The 27,008-nt window shown below is 36.7% G+C and overlaps 1 protein-coding gene and 1 pseudogene across 1 annotated transcript; both read right to left on the reverse strand.

Annotated features, from left to right (window-relative positions):
• Window positions 1–1,743: 1,743 nt before the first annotated feature.
• On the reverse strand, window positions 1,744–24,165 carry TIGAR (TP53 induced glycolysis regulatory phosphatase). Its single transcript, XM_011361803.2, has 6 exons — window positions 23,996–24,165; window positions 17,898–17,935; window positions 11,259–11,380; window positions 7,196–7,273; window positions 4,698–4,808; window positions 1,744–3,816 (listed from the first exon to the last, which is right to left on the reverse strand). Exons 1-6 carry the CDS (start codon window positions 24,025–24,027, stop codon window positions 3,388–3,390), a joined length of 810 nt encoding a protein of 269 aa, XP_011360105.1. The 5' UTR covers window positions 24,028–24,165; the 3' UTR covers window positions 1,744–3,387.
• On the reverse strand, window positions 9,295–9,413 carry LOC111740943 (annotated as a pseudogene).
• Window positions 24,166–27,008: the final 2,843 nt, after the last annotated feature.

Raw genomic sequence — 27,008 nt, forward strand, 5'->3', positions numbered from 1 at the left:
ACATAGTGACAGGGAGAGAATGACAAAGCAAACAGGGCAAAATGTAAGCAAGTGGTGAATCCAGGTAAACGGTATACAGGAGTTCCTGGTATTATTCTTGCAACTTTTCTGTAGTTTTGCTATATCAAAACCAAAAGGTTACCAAAACATACTTACACATACATAATTGTAATTATTCTCCACTTAATATGGAGAAACAACAGCTCGGGATATTAAGAGACTTTTTCAGCCACAAAACTATTAAGAGCCAGGCTTAGAACCTGAATGCAGGTCTGACACCTTTCCTGTGTCATTGTCCAGTCCCATCAGATATTAATCAATCAGCAAATTACCCTATAGACCTTAGCATAGACCTCAAGCACTTCCCCATCCCTTAGTTCTCTGCCCTCCCTCTTATTACTCCTCCAACTCCCCTTGCACAGGTCAAACATGCAAAGTATGAGGCCTCCTCAGGGCATCTGCTCTCTACACCTGTCTGGGTTGCTCTCTTCCCAGAGATCAGCAGAGCTCGCTCACGTCCTTCAGCACTCCGACATCACCTTAGAAAGTCCTGTTGTTGCCCTAAATAAAGCAGACAGCATCCCTCTCTCCAGTCTCAATTCCCCTTACCCTGCTTCATTTTTCTCAGCACTGACCACACTCTGACATGTTATATATTTATGTGTCTTCCTTGACAGAATATGGGGTTCCACAAGGATGGGGACTTGGTCTATTTTTTGATTACTGCTATATATTTGCAGTTCTTGTAATAGCCTGGCATGTGTATGCCATGCTCAAAAAATATTTACAACTAGATAAATGAACAAATGCATGTGATTCCAATTAAATATGCAACAGAATTTTTCTGGAAATTGATCGATTGGCTCTAAAATGTATATTAAAGAATAAGGGTGCACAAATAGCTAGACGACTATAAAAATGAAAAAGAGGGGGTACTCACCCTACAAGATAGTTGCAAATCTACAGTAACTATGATATTGTTATGGGACTACATGGATCAGTAAAACAGAACAAAGTCCACAGACAGACTAGCAAATATGGGTACGTATGACAGAGTAGAACCACAAATCGACTAGGAAAGGAAAGGCTCTTAACAGTGGTGTTAGGTAACTTTCACCACATGAGAAAAAAAATAAAATTGAATCCTGACCTTATATCATACAAAAATAAATTCCAGATAAAGACTTAACATTCAAAAAGTCCTCTAAAACTATAAGAAAAAAGATTACTATAGAAAACATGGTAGATAAGATTTCTTAAAGACACCAAAACAAATCTCACAAACCACAAAAAACAAGATATATAGGTTTGACTTAAATATTAAAAAGCACTTATATGAAAAAAACACATGATAAACATGTAAAAGGCAAATAAACTGAAAGTTATTTTAATGTTACTCCTGCGACTCACCAAGAAAAAAACAAAACAGCCCAAGAGAAAACCAGGCAAAGTATACTTGTGATTTACCAGTGAAGAAATCCTGTCAGCACACACATGAAAAAAAAAAAAAATACCCAGACTCATTAGAAATCGCAGAAAAGCACATTAAAATATTTTTTCACTCATCAAACAAAATTTCATAGGACAGTAGCAGGTGTTGACAAAGATGTAGAAAATAGTAACTTTTGAATGCTGTAGTGAGCCTGGAAAATAGTACAGCCATTTTGAAGAACCATTAAGTTCACGCCAAACTGGAGGTGTCCATTTTTTACGACACAGCATAATGAGAGATGCAAAAGGCTGTTCCTTGCAGCACTGTTTTTATAGGAAAATGCTGAATATACCTAAATGTCCACTAATATGAGAATAAACAAAGGGTATCATATTTATTCAATAGAATACAGTGGTGATAAGTAAATGTATACAAATCAACATAGATATAACAAGTGAAAATAAAGGATACGGACAGTTTGATGAGATTTACATACATTTTTAAAACACCAAAATAATACCATTCCCTTATGATATCGGGTAAAAACATAAAGGATGAATGTATACACAGACTCATTGTGGTGGATGCCTCTGTAGAGTACCAGAAAGGAACAAGACTGTGAGAACTAGTGAAAGGAATTTTACTTACATCTCAACCTGTTATTTAAAATGGGGGGAGTATTACTTCTGGATGGTGGGGAATGTGGACATTTTTCATTTATCCTTTTTGGTTATTTTTCAAATTTTTTCATTTGCAGTATACTTCCTCTGGCACTCAACCACAAGCTCCTTCCAACAGTGGTAGGAAAACTAGTGGTGCTAGACACACTGAAAACAGCATAATGCCCAACTTTATACATGATTCAAATAGTGTCCAAAGTAAATGTTGACTATACATGATTTTAGCCTTAATTGAGAAACTTTAGTGTTAATTCTTTTATAAATTGAGATTCACAGCATTCATCAACATGAAAACTGAAAAGCAAACTACATGTAAAACATTGCTTCATTTAGACAAGGATCTTTGAAGGTCCAATTATATATACAAAATTAAGTTAACCAAAATCCCTTTTCTCCAGTGCCATCTGGTGGAAAATAGAGGCAACGTTATCTGTACCCTCCATAAAAACCCCACAGCTGTGGTTATTAGGGCACCATTTTTTTTTTTTTTTCAAAGAAACACCCGCTCTTATTCTGAGGTAACTGTGAAGTACACCAGTAACTGTTTGCTTTCTTTAGAGCCTTCTTCAAACTAAATTCTTCAGACGACAGGTTAGAGAAGAGCTTTATCTTCCCCTACTCAGATTCCTACTTTAATGTTTTTAAATCAAGTGATGCTTTAACTTCTTCCTCACCAGACTGCTATACAATCATAACCTGCATTCATCCGTATTTTAAACCTGAGTAAACAATCCCAACAGCTGATTTCTATATTAAAAATTTAGTGTCATTTTGCCTTACAAAGTATTTTTCACTTAAAGAACTTTTAAAATATAACATGTTGTCACTATAAATATGCAGTGGGAATTATAAGTAATTCCTTCTTCTGAGCACAGGATTGAGATAGTACAAAACATGCATTATCTTACCAAGAGCCAACAAAATACACTAGATTATTCAGACAATAAAGAAAAATAACATAAAAAAGAATGAAACAAAATAACCAGGTTATTAATCCCCCGATTTGCAATACTGATTTCTTTCATCCATCTACCCCAGAGATATAACTAAGCGAAGTGGTAAAATTATCCTCGAAAATGCCAACTGTACTCAGAAAAATAATTCTAAATGGTTTTTCATTAGTGTTTTATGTGGCTATGATTCCATTTGAGCTTTATAACCTGTTATAACCTGTTTTATTCGTTTCCAAATCAGATCTACCTAGCAAAGGATGGAAACAAAGTCAAAGGCACTCCCTCCCTTACAGGCTCAAAATTGTTAGATTTTCATATACATTTAATGAGTTTCAGTCATTCCATTTAAATGATCCCGTAGATTCATACAAACACACTGAATTGTTGGTTTAGCTTTTTCTTTCTCAAAATTTATGATAAAGAGACTAATCCCTGTATTGGGACTGACTGATGTAAAGTCTGATTTGCTCAGAGTTGCTGGTAAGGAACACTTAAGATCAGTCAGAAAATAATCAAACAGGATTTTCATGCAAGCACTATGACTCACGACTAAGACATTGGCTACTAATTCTGTTGCGCCACTGTCTGAATTAAATTTGGAGGCGCAGTTTTTTCCTAAAGGGAAAATGTCTGCCAAAGAAGTTTCCATACAGTTGCTTGCAGTTCCTGGGGAAAACTGTTGTTTTTGATCTGCTTCCTTTAGGATCAGTTGACAAAGAAATTCAAAAAAGTCTTTTACACGTATCTTCACCTACAAAGAAGGAAGGAGAGAAAAAGTGAAACAAAGTGACATTAATGACTATCTTAAAACATAACTGACTGGATTTTTCTATATCAACCTTAGCACTACCTAAGCAGGTGAAGCTCTATATTTCTAATCACTCAATCAATAGTTCCACGGACATTAGTAAGTACCCACCATAATTCTGAAACTATGGAAGCACACTGGGGACAAAAATGAGTAAGAAAAAATTCCTAATTTCTGACTTCAAAGCACTCAGAATCTAGTTAGGAAAATACACAAGTAAACAGAAGCCCTTAAATAGTGTTAACGAAGTAACTACATCTGACACTCAGTTCAATTAGAATGACAAAGACAAAAATATCTTTCCTTTAATAAATTAACAGAAAGTCTTTACAACAAAATTGTGAAAATGAAGAATAGGGATAAAAATCCCCACTATTTCAATTCAAAAGCAGAATGCTCCAAAGGAATGCAAGCATGGTGATGCCATCACTTACAGAGTTAGAGAGGCAGTGGGGCCTGAAAATTTCAAGTCTTGAGTTATTGTGCCTCTCGAGTGTTTTGCCTATCATTCTCCTTGAAAGCACCACACACTTGCTTTACTGACTACCATTACTGAAGTTATTGCTTCATATTCAAAGAGTTTTCTTAATGGTTAACACCTAATAACACACGTCCTTTAAATCCATTATCAGTTATGGCTGTCAACTTAACAGTCAACTAAAAAGATAGGATAGCTTTTTAAAAATTGACATCAGAAAGAGTTATTTCACGAACCGAACAACTTTCAAACTGCTTAGCTGAAATTCAGAAATATCTAATTTACAAAAAGGTCAGACTGCAGCTACTGTGACATTAGGAAATTCATCAGTCAACAGGCTACATACCTGGTCTAAAGTCTCTGCTCCAGGTGGTGTGAACGTAGGGTATTCTTCTCCAGCTGCTTTGGCCATTGCCCTTAGCTCACTGTGTCCCTTGCCTTCTACAACCCCGTATTTCTGAAATGGTCCAATGGACAAAAAGTGCCTCCAATGAATTTGCAATACAACAATTAAGTACAAGTTTATGACAAATTTAAAACAACCACCCCAGGAAGAAGCATGGTTTTCTTCTACTTAATGATATCTCCTCTGAACTGATAATTCCCCACAATGATAATGGATTACTTGCATAGTAAAATATGCAAAGAGACAAATAATTATTTATGGTTTACATCGATGACACCAGAAGATTCTAACACCACCATCGGATAGATTTCAATAGTAAAATATTATTTTTAAAAAGGGTATATGCACATTTTGCCAGGTGCTCTTATAATCCTCAAGTCCAAAAGTTCTTACATCATCAACTATATCTGGAGCAACCTCTATTACAATGAAGAACATTAATAATCATCACTTTTCACTTTTTTAAGAATAAAAACATCTATTGGTTAAATATTTCAAACACTACACTAAAGCGTGTTAGGAAATGGTGCCACAGCAGTGAAGGAGAGCAGGGTGACCCGTGGCTCGCCGCCCCTGCTGAGATCACAGGGTCGGGGGATACTAACCCAGGAACACTAGTGGAAAAGTGCCATGACAGAGGGAAACACTGAGCACAGACACGCACAGCACAGACACCTCATCTGGACTTGGGGAATCACAGAAGGCCAAAGCCTGGGGGTGAGTGGAAGTGGGCCAGGCATAGGGAGCAAGTAATCCAGATGCGGATTCAGAAGTTCAGTAAGGAAAGAGTATGGAGTGTTTGGGCACCTCAAGAAGGTCCTTGAGAGGCATGTGATTAGTAGCCCAGAGCATGGACACCAGAGCCAGACAGCTTCGATTTTTAATCTGAGCTCTACCACGAACGATCTCTGTGACCCCGGGCATGGACTTAACTTCTGTGTGCCTTTGTTTCCGCACCTGTAAAATGAGGACTAAAACTGAAGTTTTTAAATCTTCACCCCATCAGTTGTTGTGAAGATTAATAAGCCTGCAGTGCTTGGAACAGTGCTAAAATGTGGTGCACATTGTGTAAATGTTCACCTCATATTATTACTAAGACTGGGCACCAGGGCCAAGGAAGGACAGAGATGGAGGCAACAGATCAGATCTCACAGCATGTGAGGAATAGCTAAGACCTTGGACAATCTTTGAAGATAAAAGAGAAGTAGTGAACTGCTCTATATAGGGGCATAGCAACCAAATTTTCCAAAGATTACTCTGGCTTGCAGTGTAGAAATTGGATTAGCAAAGGGGGTACAGTGAAAACAGGAGAATCACTGTTCCAGTGATCTAGGTGACAGATGACACTGACCTTCAATAGGATGGCAACAGTGAGTTTGCAGAGAAATGAAGGATTCAAGAACTATTTAGAGGTAGAAGTGACAAGATGATAATTCGAAGTACAGTGTCAGAGACAATGAAGTCAAGAATGAACGGTTTAGGCAACTGGATAAAGCAGGCGTCAGGTAGAGAAAATTCTCACTCCCCTGAGCTGAAAGTAGATGTGAGGCATTCAAACAGATATTAACGGGCAGCAGTTTCATGTGTGAGTGTGCAGCTTACGTAAGAAATCTGTTAAAACACCTCTTTGGAAATCGTCAGCCCATTAACTGAAATCATAAGGGAGGATGAAATTACTTGGAGAGAACACAGAAGGAGAAAAGATGAGATGGCCCAGTCTGATAACATTCCTGCCATGTGATGACAGGCCCTGTTCAGTGTTTCACTGAACTCAGAATGTTTTCGTTTGGAGCACTGGTTCTCCGGCACAGAACAACCCTTTCCAAGCAGTATTTACGCTGGAGCTCTAGTATATATGTTGAACTATGACAGAGAACACATCCAAGTTAAGAAAAGAAATTCTTTAAAGATGCCCTAGCTATTCTGTTACATTTCTGTCCAGGTATAGAAGAAATCACAGCGCTGACAGGGATATCGACCAGCTTATATAGGTCAGTGTTATAGACCATAATAAGAATACTGCTCTAGGAGGAGACTTAGAGTCAAATCTCCAGATTTGAAATTGTTGTATGGCTTTAGCTAAATCTCAGTTTCAGAAAGATTCATCTCTGGTATATAAAATGGGTATTTATGCTTATAATCAAGGAGTAAGATTGGGAGGCCGAGGGAGAGAACTTTTCACTTTTAAACTCTGCTGTACTGTGTTAAATTCTTATGAGTATATCTTGCTTTTACAATTTAAGATGTAAATCATATGATTTTAATAATTAAATAAGATACTATCTATGAAAGTATGTAACAGTGACTGTTGAATCATAGATTGTTAACAGATGTTAGCTGTTTCCATATTCCTAGCAAGAAGGCATTTAATTTTTAGCCATGTGATAAACTGATGTGGTTATTAATAATTTACGATAAAGAATATGTAAGTTACTTACTCTCTCTCGAAGTCTTGAATCATATTCTACTGTCATATCTTTGCAAAATTTGTTCTTCTCCAAAATCCCATGCACGGTCTGAAAATCAAAAGACAACTGTTTCTCATAAAAACAATTATTCTGGCCAAATCATCAAAACAATACATGCCTTCTTAGTGAATAAAAAAGAACTAGAAATAATTTTCCTTTGCAAAAGTTGCCTCTCTTTGTACTGCTCGTCCTTTGTCTCTTCATGTCAGATTTTCATATTTCCTTATAAACTATCTTCTAGTTCAGAGGTCAGCCTATAGCCCAAATCCAGAACATTACTTGTTTTTGTAAATAAAGTTTTACTAGAACACAGCCATTTATGTATTGTTTATGGCTGCTTTCACAGGACAACAGCAGTTGAATAGCTGTGACAGAGCCCATACGGTCCACAAAACTTAAAGTATTTATTATCTGGTCCTTTACATAAAAGCTTCTAGTTCATCAACTTTCCATTTGGGTGTGTCTAAATTGCTATTAAACGCATCCATTAAGACTTAATTTCAGTTATATTTTCAGTTCTAGAATTTGTATTGGATTCTTGCTTACAGTTTCCAGTAATCCACTGATTTTCTCAATGGCTTTTATCTCTGCGTTAAATGGTTATTTCAAAGCCTACATCTAATAACTCCTGTTATTAAATAATTCCTGTTTCTGTTTCTGCTGTCTTCCATTTTTGCTCATTTTCAAATTTCCTTCTCATCATGCATCTGGTTATTTTTGATCTACAAGAGACACTGTATTTGTAAAACTGGAAATTATTTAAATCTAAAACCTGCCTTATAATTTGACCCCCTCCCCACAAGTTAAATTATCATCATTATTGTTTTATTTGTCAATAGTCATACATATATACCTAAACCTTTAGCAGTTTCTTTCCTCACTATTCTTTTCTGAAACTCGGACCTTCTTTCAGGAATTATTTTCCTTCCTCAATCATCCTTTGAATGTTCTTTACAACCTGTTTGTATGAAATGTCTTCATTTCACCTACACTTAGAAAATGTTTTGCTAGGTATAAAACTCTAGGTTAATCCTATTATCTCTCAACACCTTAAAGAAATTATTGATACTGACAAATTTGCTTATAGCCTAATACTGGCCTTTAGTAAACGATGTTTTTCTTTCTTATTCTTTGGAGTTTTGCAATTTTGTTGTAAATGTAGATGTGAGTTACTTTTTATTTATCCTGAAGAATTTGTTATACTTTCTGGATCTGATCATTTATCTTCCAACAAGTCTGGAGAATTATCAACAGTGACCTCTTTGAATATTGCCTCTTTTCCATTCTCTCTGATACCTCCCTTTGAAAGATATTAGACCTCATCATGTTCATGTCTTTTAAACTCTCCTATTTTAAATCTATTTATCACACTGTGCTATATTTCAGTTACTATCTTATATTTATCTATAAGCTAATGATTATTTCAGCTATATCTAATCTATAATTTAGTACTCATGGCCCCAGGCAATCTGCTTTATGTAGAATAGATTAGTCTTTTCCAGAGTCTCATCTAAATGGAATCATACCATAGGTACTCTTTTGTGTCTGGCTTCTTTTGCTCAGCATAATGCCTTTAAGACTCCTCCATGTTGTTGCTAAGTTGTATTCCATTGTATAAACATATAAATAGTTCATTTATCCATTCACCTACTAATGGGCACATGGCTTGTTTCTACTCTTTGCCCATTAGTTGCTATTAAACAGTTGTATACAAGTCTTTGTCTGGACATGTATTCTCATCTCTCTTGGATAAATTCGAGACTGAAATTGCTAAATCATATAGTTAGTGTATGTTAACCTGTCAAACTGTTTTCCAAAGTAGTTCTTCCATTTTACATTCTCATTAGCAATGTATGAGTTCTAGTTGTTCCACATCCTTTTATCATCTTAATTTTAGTCATTTGAATGTTTGTATAATGGCATCTCATTGTGGTTTTAATTTATATTTGCTATGATTATGCTAAGCATATTTTATTTCTGTTTATGGCCTTCTATGTATCTTCTTTTACAAAGTGCCTGGTCAAATTCAAATCTTTCACCCATTTTTACTTTTTACTTTTTTTTTTTAATGTCTGTAGCACCTGGTATTCCTAGGTGGTCTCCCATCCAAGTATTAACCAGGCCCGACCCTGCTTAGCTTCTGAGATCAGACGAGATTGAGTACATTCAGGGTGGCATGGCTGTAGACCTTTCACCCATTTTTAAAGTGAAGTGTTTGTCTAATTACTGAGTTGAAAGAATTCTAGTGCTTTGTCTTAAGAAACCTTTATAAAGATTTTTCTCCTGTGTTTTCTTATAGAAGTTTTATAGATTTAGTTTTTAGATTTGTTCTATGATCAATTGCAAGTTAATTTTTGTGTGAGGTAAGACTCAAAGTTTATGTTGATCCATATGGATAGCCCATTGTTTCAGCACCCCTTATTGAAAAGACTACCCTTTAAACCACTGAATTACCCTAGCACCTTTGCCAAAACTCAACTGAGCCCCCCACTCCGCCCCACCACAAAAAAAACCCTCAAAAACAATTGACCATATAAGTGTGGGTTTATTTTAGGTCCCACAACTTTTGCTTGAGAGAAAAAGTCTATTTCGCCTTAATTTTTCAAAGTATTTTCACTGGATAAATATCTGGAATTTTTTAAGTCATTATTTCTTCATAATATATATATTTTTTATCTTCATACTCATCTCTCACTCCCACTTCTCTTTTGAAACTTCAACTACATGTATATTAAATTTCATTGTCCTACACTTCACTGAGACCGTTTTTCCTTTTTTTAGTCTTTTTTTCTTTCTATATCTTCATGTTCCCTGACCTCTTCTTCTAGTGTCCAATCTGCTGTTAATCCCATCCTGTGAAATTTTCATTTCAGAATATTATATTTTTTATCTCTGGAAGATGAATTTGGTTCTTTTTTTATATCTTCTATTGCTCTCCTCATTATGTTCCTCTAAGGATAGTTTAGCCTCATGATTAAGGTGTAACCTTTGTGACATCTCTACCATATGCTCTATGTATTCAATGAAATCTCTCTACTTTGGCTGGTGAGAACTCAAATTGATTCCTACACCATGTGAACTCTAGGAATTGTTCAGCTTACAACTCCCCAGCAATTACTCTCTCCTCTGACATTGTGTTTTGCTTGGCTTCATGCAGTTTCACCCTATACATGCACAGATTAATAGTCTATCAAAGATTTAAGGAGATCCTTATACATATTTCTAGAGTTCTTTCTCTGTGCAGCTCTCTCTCCCAGTACTCTGCCCCACAGTTAAGTTATTTAACCATCCCAAATTCCAAGCTTTGTCTCCTGAATTCACTGATACCACTGGATTCTATTTGGCTTCTCCTACCAGAGTCTGGACACTGCTTCAGCTGGAAATCCCGGAGAATCCCTAGGGTTCTCCGGGATTTCCAGCTGAAGCAGTGTCCACTTCATTTGGGGATCATACATCCACACTACCTGAAGTCCAATGTCTGCAAAAGTTGTTTCACAAATTTTGTCATGTTTTCTAGCTGTTTACAGGGGGAGGCTAAATTCCAACTCTGTTATTCCCTTATAGTTGTCACAAAAGTCTCCTTCCACTGAGCTTTTAGAAGCTGCTTTGGTTATTTTTAAAACCTCTAATGTTGTTTTTATAGCAATCTGTTCCCTAAAGATATTTCAAACACGTTTTATTTCTTTATAGTAACATTGCTTGTCTGTTTTAATTGTATCTAGTAATTCCAACATCTGATGTCTTTGTGGGTTAAATTCTCCTGTCTATTGTTTCTGCTTGGCTCTCTCATGACACCATGTCTTTTTTTAGACATTTTGATAGACATTTTCCCTAAAGCTACTCTAATTTAATAATTACCAAACCAAAATAAAGTTAAATTTAAAAAAAGAAGTTCTGTCAACAGGAAGAGAGGGTTGAGAGTGATGTTTGTGTGTGATTTAATTTCCTACAGAATTTGGTAGCAGATTTTTCAAAGTTACAACTATGGAGACTTTTGGTTCATCAGCCTAAACCTAGACTCTAAATTACTTACCTGCTTTGTCCTTATGAGATCACTGGCGAAAATATGAGTAAACTTCACATTATTAAAAAATATACCAGCAGCAGCTACTTGTTTAAATCCAGTTTCTGAAAGAGACTCATCTATTCCTTGCCCTGTAGTATTAGGAGAAAGAACAATACCATTCAAAGATATATATATATATATATATACACACACACACACACACATACACACATACATACATACAAAAATGCAAATTAAGTCACATGTAAGAGAATATAAATAGTGTTTATCCATATTTTATTGAAATATTTCCTTGGGTACTTTTCCATATAATTTGTCAGAGAACTAACAAGTAAAATTAAGCTATAATCCTCTAAAGGCTCAGGTATTCAAATGTTTCCCAAAAGAATGTTTGCATAATGAGAATTAGATGATGATGAGAATTTAACTGTCTCAAGTTTTCCCCTCTTTCACATTTGCCCATCCCTTCATTAGCTACAGTTTATTAATGCTGGCTCTCATCTTCTGTTCTCAACTCAGATGTTATGTTTGGGTGGTAAGATCATCATCTAAGGAATTTTTTCCTTCTTTATCTCCATGGTCCAAATGTTCTATATTGTATTATTTTCTCTCCCTTCTTTCCTTCTTCACTTAAAAAAGCATTTTGGAATTACCACTTCCTGGAGGAAGGCTGATTAGAATACTCTGAAGGCTCCTCCTACTACAAAAGAACTAAGTGTGCGTGCATGCGTGCGTGTGTGCGTGCGTGCGTGCGTGCGTGCATGCGCGCGCGCGCGTGTGTGTGTGTGTGTGTGTGTGTGTGTGTGTGTGTGTGTGTGTGTGTGTGTGTTGCATTCCTGGGCTCACAGGATATAAAGAAAATCTCCAAGAGAAAAGTAAAGCAACCAAAAACCCTCAAGATGAATCCTGAATATTAAAATGAGAAAATGGGTTGCTGGGGTGGGGGGAACACGCTGCTGCATGAGACAGCAAGGTAGGAGAACTGAAGAACTAAATCTAATATTCCTACAAATCAGGAATCCTGTAAGAAAGCAAATGTAGTCTCAGGTCAGTGGTAAAATCAAATGCAAATCCTCATCACAGCAAATCATTCTCATAAAGGCTAACAAGTTTTCTACTAATTTAGTTCAGTCAAAGACTTAACACACAAGAAATCATTCCATCATGAATGAAAGGCACAGAAAAAATAAGCAACAGATTTAGAACCATTAAAACGTCAGACTTTGAAATCAGCAAATACAGACTAAAATAACTTATGATTAAAATATAAAGGCAGAACCACAAAAATAAGCAAATAACAAGAAGTCATCAAAAACAACCAGAGAGCTTTCAAGAGAACCAAACAGATCTTTTAATAATGAAAAAATGAATTGCTGAGGGAGGAAAAATCCCTCAGTGGATCAAGGGAGATCTAATTGTAGGGATGCTTTGTAAACTCCAAGACAGGCCTGAAGTCATTACCCAGAATGCAGCATGGATACAGATGAAACATCTCCAATATAGCACAGTAACGACAGAAAGAATAAGCATTCCTAACTTACATCTAATTGGAACTCTAGAAAAAGAAAAAAAATAATGGGGTAGAAGAAATATGAAGAGATTATGGCTGAGAATGTTCCAGAAATCTACAGATAAAGAAAACACAATGTACATCAAACAGGATAAATTTTTAAAAATCTTTTGTGGATATATTAAGGGAAATTGTAGAATAACAAAAATCAAAGAGATTTTAAAAGCAGTTATAGAGAAAAACGAATTACCTACCATGAACACCATTTGGCTTTTTAACAAGAACAATAGTATAAAACAGCAAGTGCTAAGTGACCTGTCAGCCTAGCATATCTAGACTAAAAGTGATTAAACAGAATAAAAATATAATTGTCTAGACTAGAAATGATTGAAACTATCTTGACCATTAACTAATCTACACTAGGGGAACTTTCAAAGAAGATACTTCGGGAATGAAGGTCTGGGATACAAAAAAAATGCTAAGAGAAACTGGTAAATATATATGTAAATCTGAACAAACACTGTCTAAATAAATAATAGCTAAGTCCTAGGTTTAAAAAAGGATAGGACTGAGATACTAAACAGTAAGTTCTTTGTATTTTTCAGGAGAGGGAATATTAATCTTATACTTTATTAGGTATGAACGGTAAAAATTTAAAGATAACCATTAAAAGAACAGAAATGAGAGGTTCTCAGAAAAAATGGCCTAGATGGTAGAGGCTTTGTTCATTCCTCTTGTGACCAAATCAAAGTTGTGACAGGAACATGGAACACAGCAAGGAAAGTTGCCTGGGATCTAGACGAACAAAAGCACTACAACTAGAGAGAGAAATAATTAATCACTCTGCAATGGTAGAATGTAGGAGGGGATGAAGACATGAGGCTGCCCAGTCCCTAACAGCTGAGTGGGACAGAGGCTATGGCAGCGGCAGCTTCGGACGCCTCTTAAAGGGGCCGTGTCTGCAAGCAGACTTTTGCCGTGATGGATTTGATCACTCTGAGCACCCATGCTGGGTAGGGGGCACCAGGAACTTACAGGGGGACACCGAGTTGTCGGAGTGAGGGCCGGAGGCGAGGCTCTCTCTTGAGCAGAAGTGCCGGTGGTATCCATTGTTCCTCTGTTGAGTCCTCCTGCCCCCACGTCCCCTCTCCCCGCTCCATGTGTAGACGCAACAACGTCACAGCTGAGATGTCACCAAACTGGGAAACAGAGGTCACTCTGCCCAGAGGATTCCCTGAAACTCCGCCTCCCCCAACTCACGGCCCCACCCAAGCCACATCCAGTTGTCCTCTGTGAGTCTAGTGCTCCTTGCTGAGCCAACTCCAAGACTCACACTGGTGACAGCGGGCCTCAGCTTCTGGCATGACCTCTTGAGGCAATTATAAGCACAGCATCTGTGGGTTGTTTGCTGAATCCTAATAGGTGGCCCTGGAGGGGCACAGGCTGAAGCTAAACTTGGCCTGCAGCTGAACCCCTTTCAGGACTGTGCCACTGGACACCTACCACACGAAGCCGCACTAATAAGACTAGGAAACTTAGCAGCTTTGCTTAATACATAAAACAGACACAGAAAGGCAGCCAAAATGGGAAGACAAAGAGCAAATAATAGTTCAGTCAAAGAGAACAGAACAGAGATCCAGGAATAATGGAGTCAAGCAATCTAACAGATGCAGAGTTCAAAACACTGGTTATAAAAATGCTCAATGGCCCTAGGGGAAATATAGATGAATTCAGTGAGAACTTTAACAAAGACATAAAAAAACAAAAATGGAAATGGAAATTATAAAAGGGAACAGTCAGAAATGAAGAATACATTATCTGAGATGAAGAATATATTAGAGAGAATAAACAGAATGGATAAAGAAGAGGACTGAACCGCCGATATAGAGAATGGGGAAGCCATGGACAGTCAGTCAGAACAGCAAGAAAAAAGAAGTCAAGGCTATAATAATAATTTAAGGGGCCTATAGGACACAATTAAATGTAAATATATCCATGTCATAGGGGTACCGAAGAGAAAACGAGAAGTTGAAGAGCTATTTGAAGAAACAATGATGGAAAACTTCCCTAACCTGGTGAAAGAAATAAACGTACAACCCCAGGAAGCTCAGAGAGTCCCAAAAAGGATGAACCCAAAGCGGCCCACACCAAGACACGATATAATTAAAATGCCAAAGGTTAAATACAAAAAGAGATTCTTAAAAGCAGCAAGAGAAAAGCAGTTACCTATAAGGAAGCACCCATAAGACTGGCAGCTGATTTCTCAAAAGAAACTATGCAGGACAGAAGGGCTTGGCAAAAAATATTCGACAGGATGAAGACCCAGGATTTACAACCAAGAATAATTTATCCAGCAAAGCTATCATTTAGAGTTGAAGGACAGATAAAGAGCTTCCCAGACAAAAATAAGCTAAAGGAAATTATCAACACCAAGACAGTAATACAGGCAATGTTGGAGGGACTTCTTTAAGAAGAAAGAACAGGAATAAAGAATGGTAATAACTACATTCATATCAACAAGTACCTCAAATGGAAAAGAATTAAATGCTCCAACAAAAAAGATAAGAGTGACTGAATGGATAAGAAACCAAGACTCCTACAAAAGACTCGCTTCAGATTAAAAGACACACACAGACCAAAAGGAAGGGGATGGAAAAAGATATTGCCTTGATGAACCTAGAGGGTATTGCGCTAATGAAATAAGTCAGATAAAGACAAATATCGCATAATTTCACTTACATGTGGAATCTAAACAAAATAAACACAAAAATGGAAATAAACTCATAGATACAGAGGATATTTGAGGGTTACTAGATGGGAGGGGAGTTGGGGGGCAGTGAAAAAGGGCAAAGGGACTAAGAAGTACAAATGGATAGTTACAAAACAGACATGGAGATATAAAGTGTAGCAAAAGAAAAAACAATAATGTTGCAATAAATATGTAAGGAGGAAGAGGTATACTAGATTTAGTGAGGTGATCATTTTGTGAATTATATCGATCTCTGATCACTATGCTGTACAACTGAAACTACTATATTATTGTATGTCAACTATAATTGGAAAAAACTCATTGAATTGTTAAAAAAAAAAAGATAAAATAAAAGATAGCATACCACCCCCCCAAGGGAGGGGTGGCTTTTCAGTTAAGAGAGCTGTGAACAGCCCAGAAGTGGGGGGTGGGAGGAAGAACAGAAATGGTTTATTATTTCAAAGCCAGTAGGGAAGGTAAGAAGAGGTTGGATAAGGAAAATAAAGATAAGCACTTAATAAAAGTAAAAAGGAAAAGGGAAACTATAAAAAGAAGGTAGAACAGAACACCAAAGGAAAAAACGAACAAACAAACATAGCACTAATCAGAATAAAATAAAAGGACTATTCTTGCTAATAAAGACAGATTGTTGTTGTTTTTTTTTTTTTTTAAAGAACGAAAATCAGCTACCTAGTATTTATGAGGTAATAACACTTAGGTATCAGTACATAGAAAAATGGAAAGGAAAGGGATAGAAAAATATATACCAGGCAAATCCAATCCCAAAATAGGTGGAGTAGCTATATTACTCCAAGAAATGGAGAGTTTCATGACAAAAGTCTTAGGAAGAATTGGGAAGATCACTATAATAATCATTGATCCAATTCACTAGCAAGATACAACAATTTTTTAACTTGTACGTGCCTAAAAAAAGTAGCCTCTAACTATATGAAAGTAGAACATACAAAGCACAAATTACTAGAATGTCAGGTATCAAAGGATAAATTTGCCATTACAGTCAGAAATTCAACATATTTCATTCATAACCTGGTATTTAGGTCATGTAGGCAAATTAGTAAATCTACAAAATTAGTAAAGTATAAAAGATTAGAACAAAAAAATCAAGGTTGATTATTTAATATGTAACTCCAAACCTAACAATTAGAAAACATTGATTTTGCTCAAGCATACAATGGCAGATTTATAAAACTGACTATGTTAAGTAATTTCAAAGAAGTATTAACAAATAAACCATTCTGTCAGAACACAAGCAATTACACTGGAAGTCAATCATAAGAGATGAAGGAGAAAAAAAGCCCAGTCATTGGGAAATTTAAAAAAATAGTTCTAAATAACTCATAGGTCAATGAAGAAATCAGAATGGATTTGAGATTTGGTAATATGAAATTACTACATACTAAACTGTAGGTCTGCAACCAAAATGGTACTTAGAAATATAAGCTTGAATGCTTAAAAAAAAAAAAAAAAAAAGAGGCTATAACTTAAAGAACTAAGCATCTAACTTACAGAGTTAAAAAAAAAAAGAAAAACAAACCTAAAAACGCAAGTGTGAACACAAAAACTTTTATTTATATTCCATTGTCGACTTCTAATGAAATGAGACAAATGAGCAGTAGCAAAAGACAGGGTGGTCAGGAACCTAAGTCTAAAAGATAACGGGTGGGGGCAGGGAGGGGCACTTGTCATCGATAAAAAAGTTTCATTTAATTATTAGTTTCTAGAAGAGGGAGTTAGGCACACTGGATATGAAAATTGTTTCTGCAAATTCCAGATGTCTCTAACCAAAAAATAAAACAAAATGCTGTTATAATCACAATACAGAAATAGCATGTCTAGCTGAAAGTTCACCAAAATATTCTCTAAAAGCCAGACCAGCTGAATCATAGGGAGATTAAAAGATCTGAGCCCAAATTAGCACAAGGGAAGGAGAGTCTGTTCAAAATAAAGTAAGCATCCCATGTGAGAAAAGGAGTTATCTTTTTTAAACCTCTTTGTTACTATTAAAATGAAAATATTTTAGCAGAAAAATATCATTAATGCCAGCTAATAAATTTTATGTTTCCAAACATAAAATCATCTTAAGTCTCAGCAATTATATTTTAAGACGGTTTAATCGGCTGCCTGGGCCACTTTGAAGCTACCCACAAACTACGTGGAGTAGCATTCTTTAAATCCAGTTCGCTTCAGAGTCTCATTCCTCCTGGTTACTATCTGCTCCGATCATATTTCTGTGACTATGATGCTTTAATTCTGTAATCCCAACTCACTATACAGAGCTGCCCCGTTCACCCTGGCCTACCAAATCTGGTCAACTCACTGATCATGATAACACTAAAGGACAGAGCTAAAATAATAGTATACCAACCTTGAATTATTCTCTCCTTGTTCAATCTTGTTTCTCCACTAAAAGAGAGAGTAGGACAAAATAAGTAAATAAACCTTCATTACCAAATTAGTTTATTTTTGAGGTGAAAAAAAATCAACGATGAAAAATGATGATATTCATAAAGATAGCATGTGAACCTTGTAACATACTTCCTAATCTAACCTAATATTTGAGTAAATTAGATAAAACTGAATGAATACAATAAAATTTATTCTAAATATTTGCAATCATCTAATTCACTAACTTGATGAGTTAAAAATTTCAAACTGCCCAAATTAAAATGTATAGATCACAAATCTTAAGTGAGTTGCGCAGGTGGAATATTTTATTTAAAAACATACATGTATATATATATTTTGTTGTTGTTGTTGTTGTTAAATATTCTTATTAAAATAAGTATGGTGACCAAAGCATCTTTCACAGGCAGCAGGAACAAAATGTGAAAGTCAGTCCATTCATCGCTGGGCTGAATGAGCAAGCACACAGACTGCAAACGGAGTGGGAAAGAAGAGCACAAACCCTCAGATCCCCTGCCTTCTCCTAGGTCCTAGGTCTTCAGCTGTTCCATTTGTAGTGCTGATAACTATCTTAAAGACCACATTGAAGAACTGAGGTTTGGGTAATAAATTTTTAAGAATTAAAAAAAAAAAATTTTTTTTTTGAAGCAACCAGAAAGGTGAAAGGACTGGAAACTTTGTCACAAACTAACCATCAATTGAGACTTGAAGGTGAAGGAGGCAGCGGAATATGGATAAAACTGAATGACAGGAAAGAACTACAGTAAACGCCATCATCACATACACGAAAAGCTATCAAGGAGAATTCAGTGAAACTTCATTGAGCTTTCTGTGTGATAAGTACAGTGCTAGGCATTGGAGACACAGAGATGGTCAGTGGCTGCCCTTGAGAAAGGAGTTGGCTTGTTCTTTGTGGACACTACACGTAGAATAGGGAATGGGTGGTAAAAATAGTAAACAGATTTCTTCAAAACAAGTTATTTCCTCATTTGGAATCAAATGTCTACAGCCCACATGTATATCCTTCTATGTCAATGAGAGGTGAAAATCTTTAAAGTAAACTCCATTGCCATATATCAGGCTCAGATACATTGCTTTGGTTTCACACTTAACAAGCTTGGTTTAGCTCAAGTACTTCAGTTTCCTCGTCCGTCAAAGGAAACTAGTAATAATCTATCTCACAGGACTCTTGTGATAATTGAGTGAATACAGGTAAAGTGCTTAGAATACTGCTTGGCTTTTAGTAAGCACTCAATAGTCCTTTCTATTTATAGGTCATTTTTGGAAGGAGTTTTATAGAAATCAAAGATTTAACTTAATACATTTTTTAATCTTTTAAAAACTGTGAAATAAACACATAACAAATAACATAACTATAAAGCCAACACCCATATAACACTACCCAAGTTAACAGATCACTGCCAGCCTCCTAGATCCCTTTCCAATCACAATATCCTTTCACTCCCCCGCCCCCCTTCCAAGGGATCTATTACCTGGACGTTCGGATGCTCATTTGCTTGCCTTTCCTCATAGCTTCCCCACCACACGTAGAGCATGGATTAGTTTAGTTGTTGTTGAACTTTACAATGAATTGCTTACTATGTAGTCTTCTGCATATTGTTTCTTTTGTTCAAAATTTTAAGACATTAATATTGTTGAATGCGGCTGTGCTCCTTATATTCTCATTACTGTGTAATACTCCACTGTAAGAATTTATCAAAATCTATTTATATGGTCTATTGTTGACATTTAGAGTGTTTCCAGTTTGGGGCCATGCTGCTATAAATATGTTTGTACACAGTGGATCATATTCTCTAGGGCAGTAGTTTTCAAAGTGTGGTCCCTGAACCAGTATCTCTAGCATTGCCTGGAAACTGGTGGAAAATGCAAAGTCTTGGGCCCCACACTGAATCATAAATTCAGAGGCTGGGGCCCAGCAATCAGTGTTTTAATAAACCCACCAAGTGATTCTGATGCATGCTTATGTTTGAGAACCATCCAAAGATTGGCAAATAATTCTTTTGGTAAACAAAGTTTTATTGGGATACAGTCACACTCATTTGTTGATTTATTGTTATGGTTACTTTCACACTATAATAGTGGAGCTGAGCAGTTCAGATTGTAGAGCCTACAGAGCCTAAACTATTATCTGGCCTTTTAATTAAAATTTGCTCACCATGCCTCGTGATATATACCTAGCGTTAGAATTGCTGGACCATGGGGTATGCAAATATCCAGCTTCATCAGATAATGCTGAAGCAATTATACCCATTTATACCACTCTACAGTGTTCCACATCCTCACCACCACTTAGTAGTATAAGGACTTTAGATTAGTGCCAGACACCTGAACAGTTTAACTCACCTTAATTTTAATTTGTATTTCCCTGATTATTATGAAGGCTGATAACACCTACATGTGTTTAAATAAAGCTCTCGTTAAAAAAAAAAAAAAAAATCCCATGGGATGGAGCTACTTGGATCCAGAAAGGAACTCCATCAAACCTCAAAGTCCATCAAACTCCATCAAAATCCAAATGCTTCCTGACTATGCAAGAATCCAAATGCTTCTGCCAAGAAGTCTAGCCCTTTATAGGCTACAAATATGCGTTATTCATTTTGTAGATTATCACACCATTCTTCACTTAAAAAGGTATTTGATTTTGTTAGCTTCAGTTTATATTCTGTGGCATTTCTTTAGAAATCATACAGAAAGCTTAATTTCCCAAGCATATCCTTTTAAAGAATTCAAATTCAACAGATGAGCACTCAGTCTGTGCCACAAGAAACAAATCATGAGAAATTAGTATACATTTGAGGTAAGTTTTCAAAATAGATATGTTTTAGCACACATGAAAATGTAAAGCCTCACCTGATATTTGATCATGAATTATCCTAATTCCTCTACACTAATTAAGTCACTTGAAAATATAGAAGATTTCAAGGGCTAGTAACATGAAGACTTTCTCTTGATGTTTGAGAAGGGGAAGAAAATAGACAACTCATGATATATTTTTATTTATATATAGGTTAGTTCTAGGTGCAAAGACTAGGATCAACCCCATTCCCAGGAAACAAATATCACAGTAACGTAACAGTTACATATTATCTTTATAAAAGTTTACAGATGGTCCAATATCTATTTTGCATGCTTTATTAAGACCAGAACAATGATTAGCATTCAACAAAAAGTGAGTTAACTGATGTTAGAATAGAGTAAGGAAAACATCAGTCTTGCTATTAATATGGTTTTTTTCCACCGATTTTCTTAAATTTATTAGGGTGACATTGATTAATAAAATTACATAGGTTTTGAGTGTACGATGCTGATATACATCATCTGTATATTGCAGTTATCAATACGTTTACTAACCCATCATCTTTACACCATTCAAATTAAATTTAGTTTGTAAAAATAATTTTAAGTTTTAAGAGCTAGTTAAAAATGGAAGTGAAACGGATGGTTTGCAGGCAACTGATTGCAAACACCTACAAATAACATTTCAAGGGAACTAGGGTCTTCAATGTACTGTGAAGGTGATGGAAATGTCAACCTACATACCAGAGTTTTCAACAATGCTGTGCTATAAGATCATGAGAAGTTACAGTTTAATAATATAGTAGACTTGAAGTATGAAATCTTGGGCATTCTATTCCAAAAATGTTACACAAGATATTTCACTTTCAAGTATGATGAAGAAAGGTAAACACATATAGTAACAGCACGAAATTCATAAAGGATTTGGTTGAACTTAAAGATATTGCTTTTAAAATTTTCTCTTGCATTACTTAAAGAGGCACTGCTCAATAAAATTATCGAACTCTTATAAAATATTGATCATGCCAACATAGTATTTCAAGATGTCTGAGTAACTTATAGAGTTATACAGAATCAGGTAACAAAACTCCAGTGCCTATTCCCAAATTGTGCTGAATAATAGAATTTTGCTAATTCCAATAGTCATTACATATAACTAGGGTGATTATCAATCAAGTTTGAAATCATTTTTTCCCTAAAGAATCATCAATTTTAGCTTTAAGAATTCTGAAGGAGAAAAGATAGTTCAGACACTATTCATTATTTCAACACTTTCATTCCACTTTCCCAAAAAAAACAAAAACAAAAACAAAAAAACAGAACAACACAAACTATTATCACTCTTTACAATTCCATTAAGAGAAATAAAAAGTAGCCTCTAAAATGGCTGGTGATATTCAAGCAATCTACAAATACTGGTCTTTAACTTAAGATGTAGAAGAGTTCAGTGTTAAGAGGATGGGCTGTAGAGTCATGTTGCTTTGATTCAAATCCTGCCTCTCCAATCTGCCATGTGACTTTAAGCAAGTTACATACCCTCTGTTTTTTTTCCCTTACCTGCAAATTGAGGAGCAATCCTTACCTCACTGGATTGTTATCAGAATTTAATTATAACAGTGCCTGGCATTTATTAAGACATTTTTAAATTGGTTTCTATAGCTATTCTATGAGGAATCAATTTAAAAATCAAGCCTTTTTTAAGAATCAGAGAAGGGATAAAAATTCACATGACTATTGTCCATTAAGAATCTAAATAGGGATCACCTGATTTGTCAAGGGTTGGTTTAATCCAAATTTCTTACAACTTCTGAGCTTCAATTATATGTCAGACACTGTGCTGGCTGGGTCAAGGGAGCCAGAAAACGCTCTAATATTCAAAGAAAAGGCAATTAGGATTCTAATTCCTGTTTCATTACTGATTAGCTGTATGACCTTAATTGGTCATACAAGGTGATAAAGCATTCTATAAAATGAAGAGGGGTAAGGCAGAAGAGATAGAGAGGAACTCAATTTCTAGTTTAGTCATTAAAATCCTGTGAATCCTGAAAGGACAATTTCAGATGATTCCCAAGATTATCTTCCTATAAAAGAACAACAGGACAAAAAAGATAGAATTAAAGTAGGCTTGACCAGGTTAAATAATATTAGTATTTCTTGTGAGTTCCATAAAGTCAAAAATGGCATCTTATTTATCTGTGTAACCCAGTCTGCTGGCACATAGTACCTATTCGAAATGCTGCTCTGATAAACTATGCATACTTATTTGTGGATTAACTACATTTTTTGTTAGAGCTGTCCTTATAGAAAGAGAAGTTATTTAATTCTCATATATATTTCTTCCCTACCATTGTGCTGTAAACTTTACCTTTCTCCCATTTAATTCTCACACTAACCCAATGAGGTAGGTACTATCAGTATCTCCGGTTTATGTATCAGGAAACTGAGGTAAGAAAGGTTAAATCGGTTAACAGAAGGCCAGGTTGCAAGACTCCTAGCTAGACCTTGATTCTTACCTAGGTCAATATTGCTTGAAAAATCTGTGCTCCTAACCACCCTCATTTCACTTCCCATGAAGAGCTGCCAAATAAGTGTTGAGAAGGAAAAAGAGACATAAAGACATTTCAGCATTTTGCTCCGTGTAATGTTAACGATAAAAATATTTGTTCGGGTGATGTGGTCGACTGAGACGCAGGCAAAGGCTGTTTTTCCTCTTCCAGTAATGTAACCTCTGGAGGGAAGAAATAAATCTCAGATACACGTCCGTGGGGTAGTCCCCAAGACAAACAAGGGGGAACAGCAGAGACGGAGAAAGGGGAAGGCAGCCAGGATCACAAATAACAGGCTTGGGCGAGCTATTCTGCAAATTCTTCGGAATCAGCTGGAAATTAACACGGTGCATATAGAAGTCCGAAGACAAGGTTGTCTTTCTTCAGCTTTAGCTCAGGCATCAAGTAGCTGGGAACCTTGATCATTTACTTATCCAGACCTGACTCTCCTCATCTGTAAAACGGAGGTAATGATATTTGACACCTGCCTCCCTTCCTCGCTAAGTGTCGCTGGGGGAAGGAAGAGTCGAAATGATATAACACGTACGAAAACAGCTAGAAAATAGCCCGTCCCAGCCAACTCTCCGAAGGATGAGCAAGCAGAAAAAGAAAGGGCGACAGATCAACGGTACTTCACCTACTCCAAAACACACTCATTGAAGAGGAGAGAAAGGCACTCTGCGACAGCAATACTCACTGCCGGACAAAAGTCAGAGCGAAGCGTGTCATCTTCCTGGTACTCAGAGGAACGAGAAGCAACAGCCACAGCTCGACGAGCGTCACCTGCACTGTGCTCCGCGGCTCCTCTGCATTGCGGGATCATCTCGTCCATACCACTTCCTCCAACCCCATCCGGCCAGCGGGCTCGGCTGCCATAGGCCAAAGCGGCCGCCTACGTCATCTCCGAAAGGCCAATCAGGCCCGCAGGTCGGAAGAAACCCGCTACAGCCGAGGCCCCGCTCACGGTCATGGCGCTTGCGTCCCTGTGCGCGGGCCTGTGATTGGCGCGCGGCAGGTGCGGGCGGAGTCCGCTCTGTAGTAGCCGGAGGAAGCTATTCTTGTCCCGGCGTTCCTCTTATCTTTGAGGCTCAGCGCGGATAAGGGACCCCGACGCTCGGATTTATGATTAATCTGTTGTAAGGTTGGAATGCAGCCAGTAGTCTTACTTCATGGGTATACAGTGCCTGATGAATCGAGTTATATGAGGTTTAGCTGTTCATGCCTAACAAGGAGGACGTAAGGTCACCAAGGTCTGCAGACTTAAACCACCCAGTTGCAGTCCCCAAATCCGCATTGACAGGCATGCTCCTAGAGCAAACTGCAGACTCTTTTGAGCCCGCTTCTAAACTAGGCCTCATACTTGGCCTGCTGAGCCCGGTCTTCCCAAAGAATCCTGCGAAGCCAGCTTATTGAGAATACCCTCACCCTCAGTATCTAATGAAGCTCCTTTCCCACTGACCCTCGTTATCTAACCAGTTCCTCTTTAGTAAATTTACCCCATCGCAGGTCTTGACCTCTAACTGCAGTGGTCTTGAGTAGAGTCCTCCCCGCTTCCGCTGTTTTTTAAAAAGTAACTAGTGAATAAGTTCTCTTTAACAGCCTTCAGGGACTTGAGAGAGTTACTTAGCTTCTCAAACTCTGAATAATAAGTAAAATGAGATAACTAGCCATGACACAAGTAAAGCTTAATAAGGTTAGCTTTATATACATGGTAAAGCTTAACGATGTGGTCTTTACATTGTCTTCCATGCATTTTTAACCTAAATTCTCTTATTTAATAATGCATTTGTTTCCTTGAATCCTCAATTATGTAGTAGAAGATGGGTTTAAAGAACTTAAGTGAAACATGGGCCATTTGGATTGATAGGCACACATTTCAAAAGTTTATAATCCCATTTGGCCCTCAGAACAACTCTGAGGCAGACAGGGTATGCTATATTATCTTCACTTTAAGAGATGAGAATTCTGGCTAAGGGAAACAAAGCAATTTGTCTAAGCTCACAGCTGTTCAGTGATGACACGGGACTAATTCAGAGATTCTCAAAGCTACCTGCACATTGGAATCATCTAGGATTTTTTGAATTCCAGCCTACACCGCAGAAAAATGAAATCTGGACCTCTGTGGGAGGGACCCAGGCAACAGCAACTTTTTAAAACCTCCAGCTGTTTCCAATGTGCAGCCAATTTTAAGAGCTAGAAGTTTAAAGCAGTGCTTCTCAAATTTTAAAGGTGTACTCAGATCACCTGGAGATATTGTTGAACTGTTGATTCTGATTTAGTAGGTTTGGAATGAGGGCCAAATTCAGTATCTCTAACAAGCTCCTAGGGAAAAGGGAGCATTTTCAGGATTAGGGTAGAGGAGTCATTCAGAGGGCTCCAGTGGAGCCCTGATTACCACGGGGGTACACTGCTTGTACATAGTAAATGCTCCATATATATGTTCTGAATGATCGAATGAATAAACTAGTCCGACAGATTTTCCTGGAAATTTGACCTAGAAAAATGAAAATAAGGTAGTTAGCTGTAAGGACTAAAGCAGAAAGAAATCCTAGAGAAAAACCACAACATAGAGCTATGAGGGAGCATGTAGACTGAAGCAATGAAGAAACAAACCACAATATAAGCTTGAGAACAGATTTGTAGGTAAGGACCAGCAAAGGTAATGGAAGAACGTAATAGACACACAGACAGAAGCAGATCCAAGTGAGTAATGCAGAGACAACCTGGTCCCTAGTCCCTCAAGATGCCATTGTACCAGATACCTTGTAGGTTCTAGTTTTTACAGTAAAACTTTCTATTTAAGGGGTCTGAGTGAATTTCTAAAGCCTAATTAAAAACAGCCTTCCACTTTGTCTTATTTATGTCTTATGTCTGTAAGTTATGAGTTATTTCAGTTTTACAGATGAAGAAATTAAGATATGTAGAGGTTAACTAATTTCCCATCTCTTAAGATCTCAGAACTGAGTTTGACCCCAGGTAAGTATGCTCCAAGTAGTATCAAAACTACAACAATGAGAGTAAATACTGGCTCCGTTTCATCATTTCCCTGGCTCCTATCAAAATGTTTGAAACAAAGTAGGGACTCAATTAAAATTTGTTAAATGAATGAATGAACAATTTCTCTTATGATCAATTTGTCGAATGAATCATACACCTAAAAGTAGCTGATAAAATGGGAGATGGTTGCTTTAGGAGAAATTTAGGAAATTATAAAATATCAATATTCATTTAAAAAATTATCCAAGAAATATGTATAAAAACAATGTCTTCATAAACTTTAAAAATCTGGAGAAAGTTAAAAATCTTTAAATGAAGGTTGTGGATCTTTTAAAGAGTGAACATTATCCTGCATTTTTCACAATGGTTCAGGGATTGTCATTCAATTTATAAAATGAACAGGGAGTTGGTTTAAACTTTGTTTAGATAGCAGCTAGAAGTAACCACTGATATACCTTTGTTGACAAGCTATCAAATCACATCTGCCCTTTTTGTAAAATGAAAAACAGTGCTTTGTTGTGGTATTTCATATGATGAAAATCTGAATTATTCAGGATAGGCCAAGTTACGCTGAGGTAACAAGTTAACCCTGAAATTTCTGCGACTTAACCATTAAATTTTGTTTCTCATGCTACATGTCTGACATGGATCAAAAAGAGGCTTCATATAGTCATTCAGGACTAAGGTTGACAGACACATTGACATCAACACAT

The sequence above is a fragment of the Pteropus vampyrus genome, unplaced genomic scaffold (genome assembly GCF_000151845.1).
Source record: "Pteropus vampyrus isolate Shadow unplaced genomic scaffold, Pvam_2.0 Scaffold70, whole genome shotgun sequence".
NCBI classification, from domain to species: Eukaryota; Metazoa; Chordata; class Mammalia; order Chiroptera; family Pteropodidae; genus Pteropus; species Pteropus vampyrus.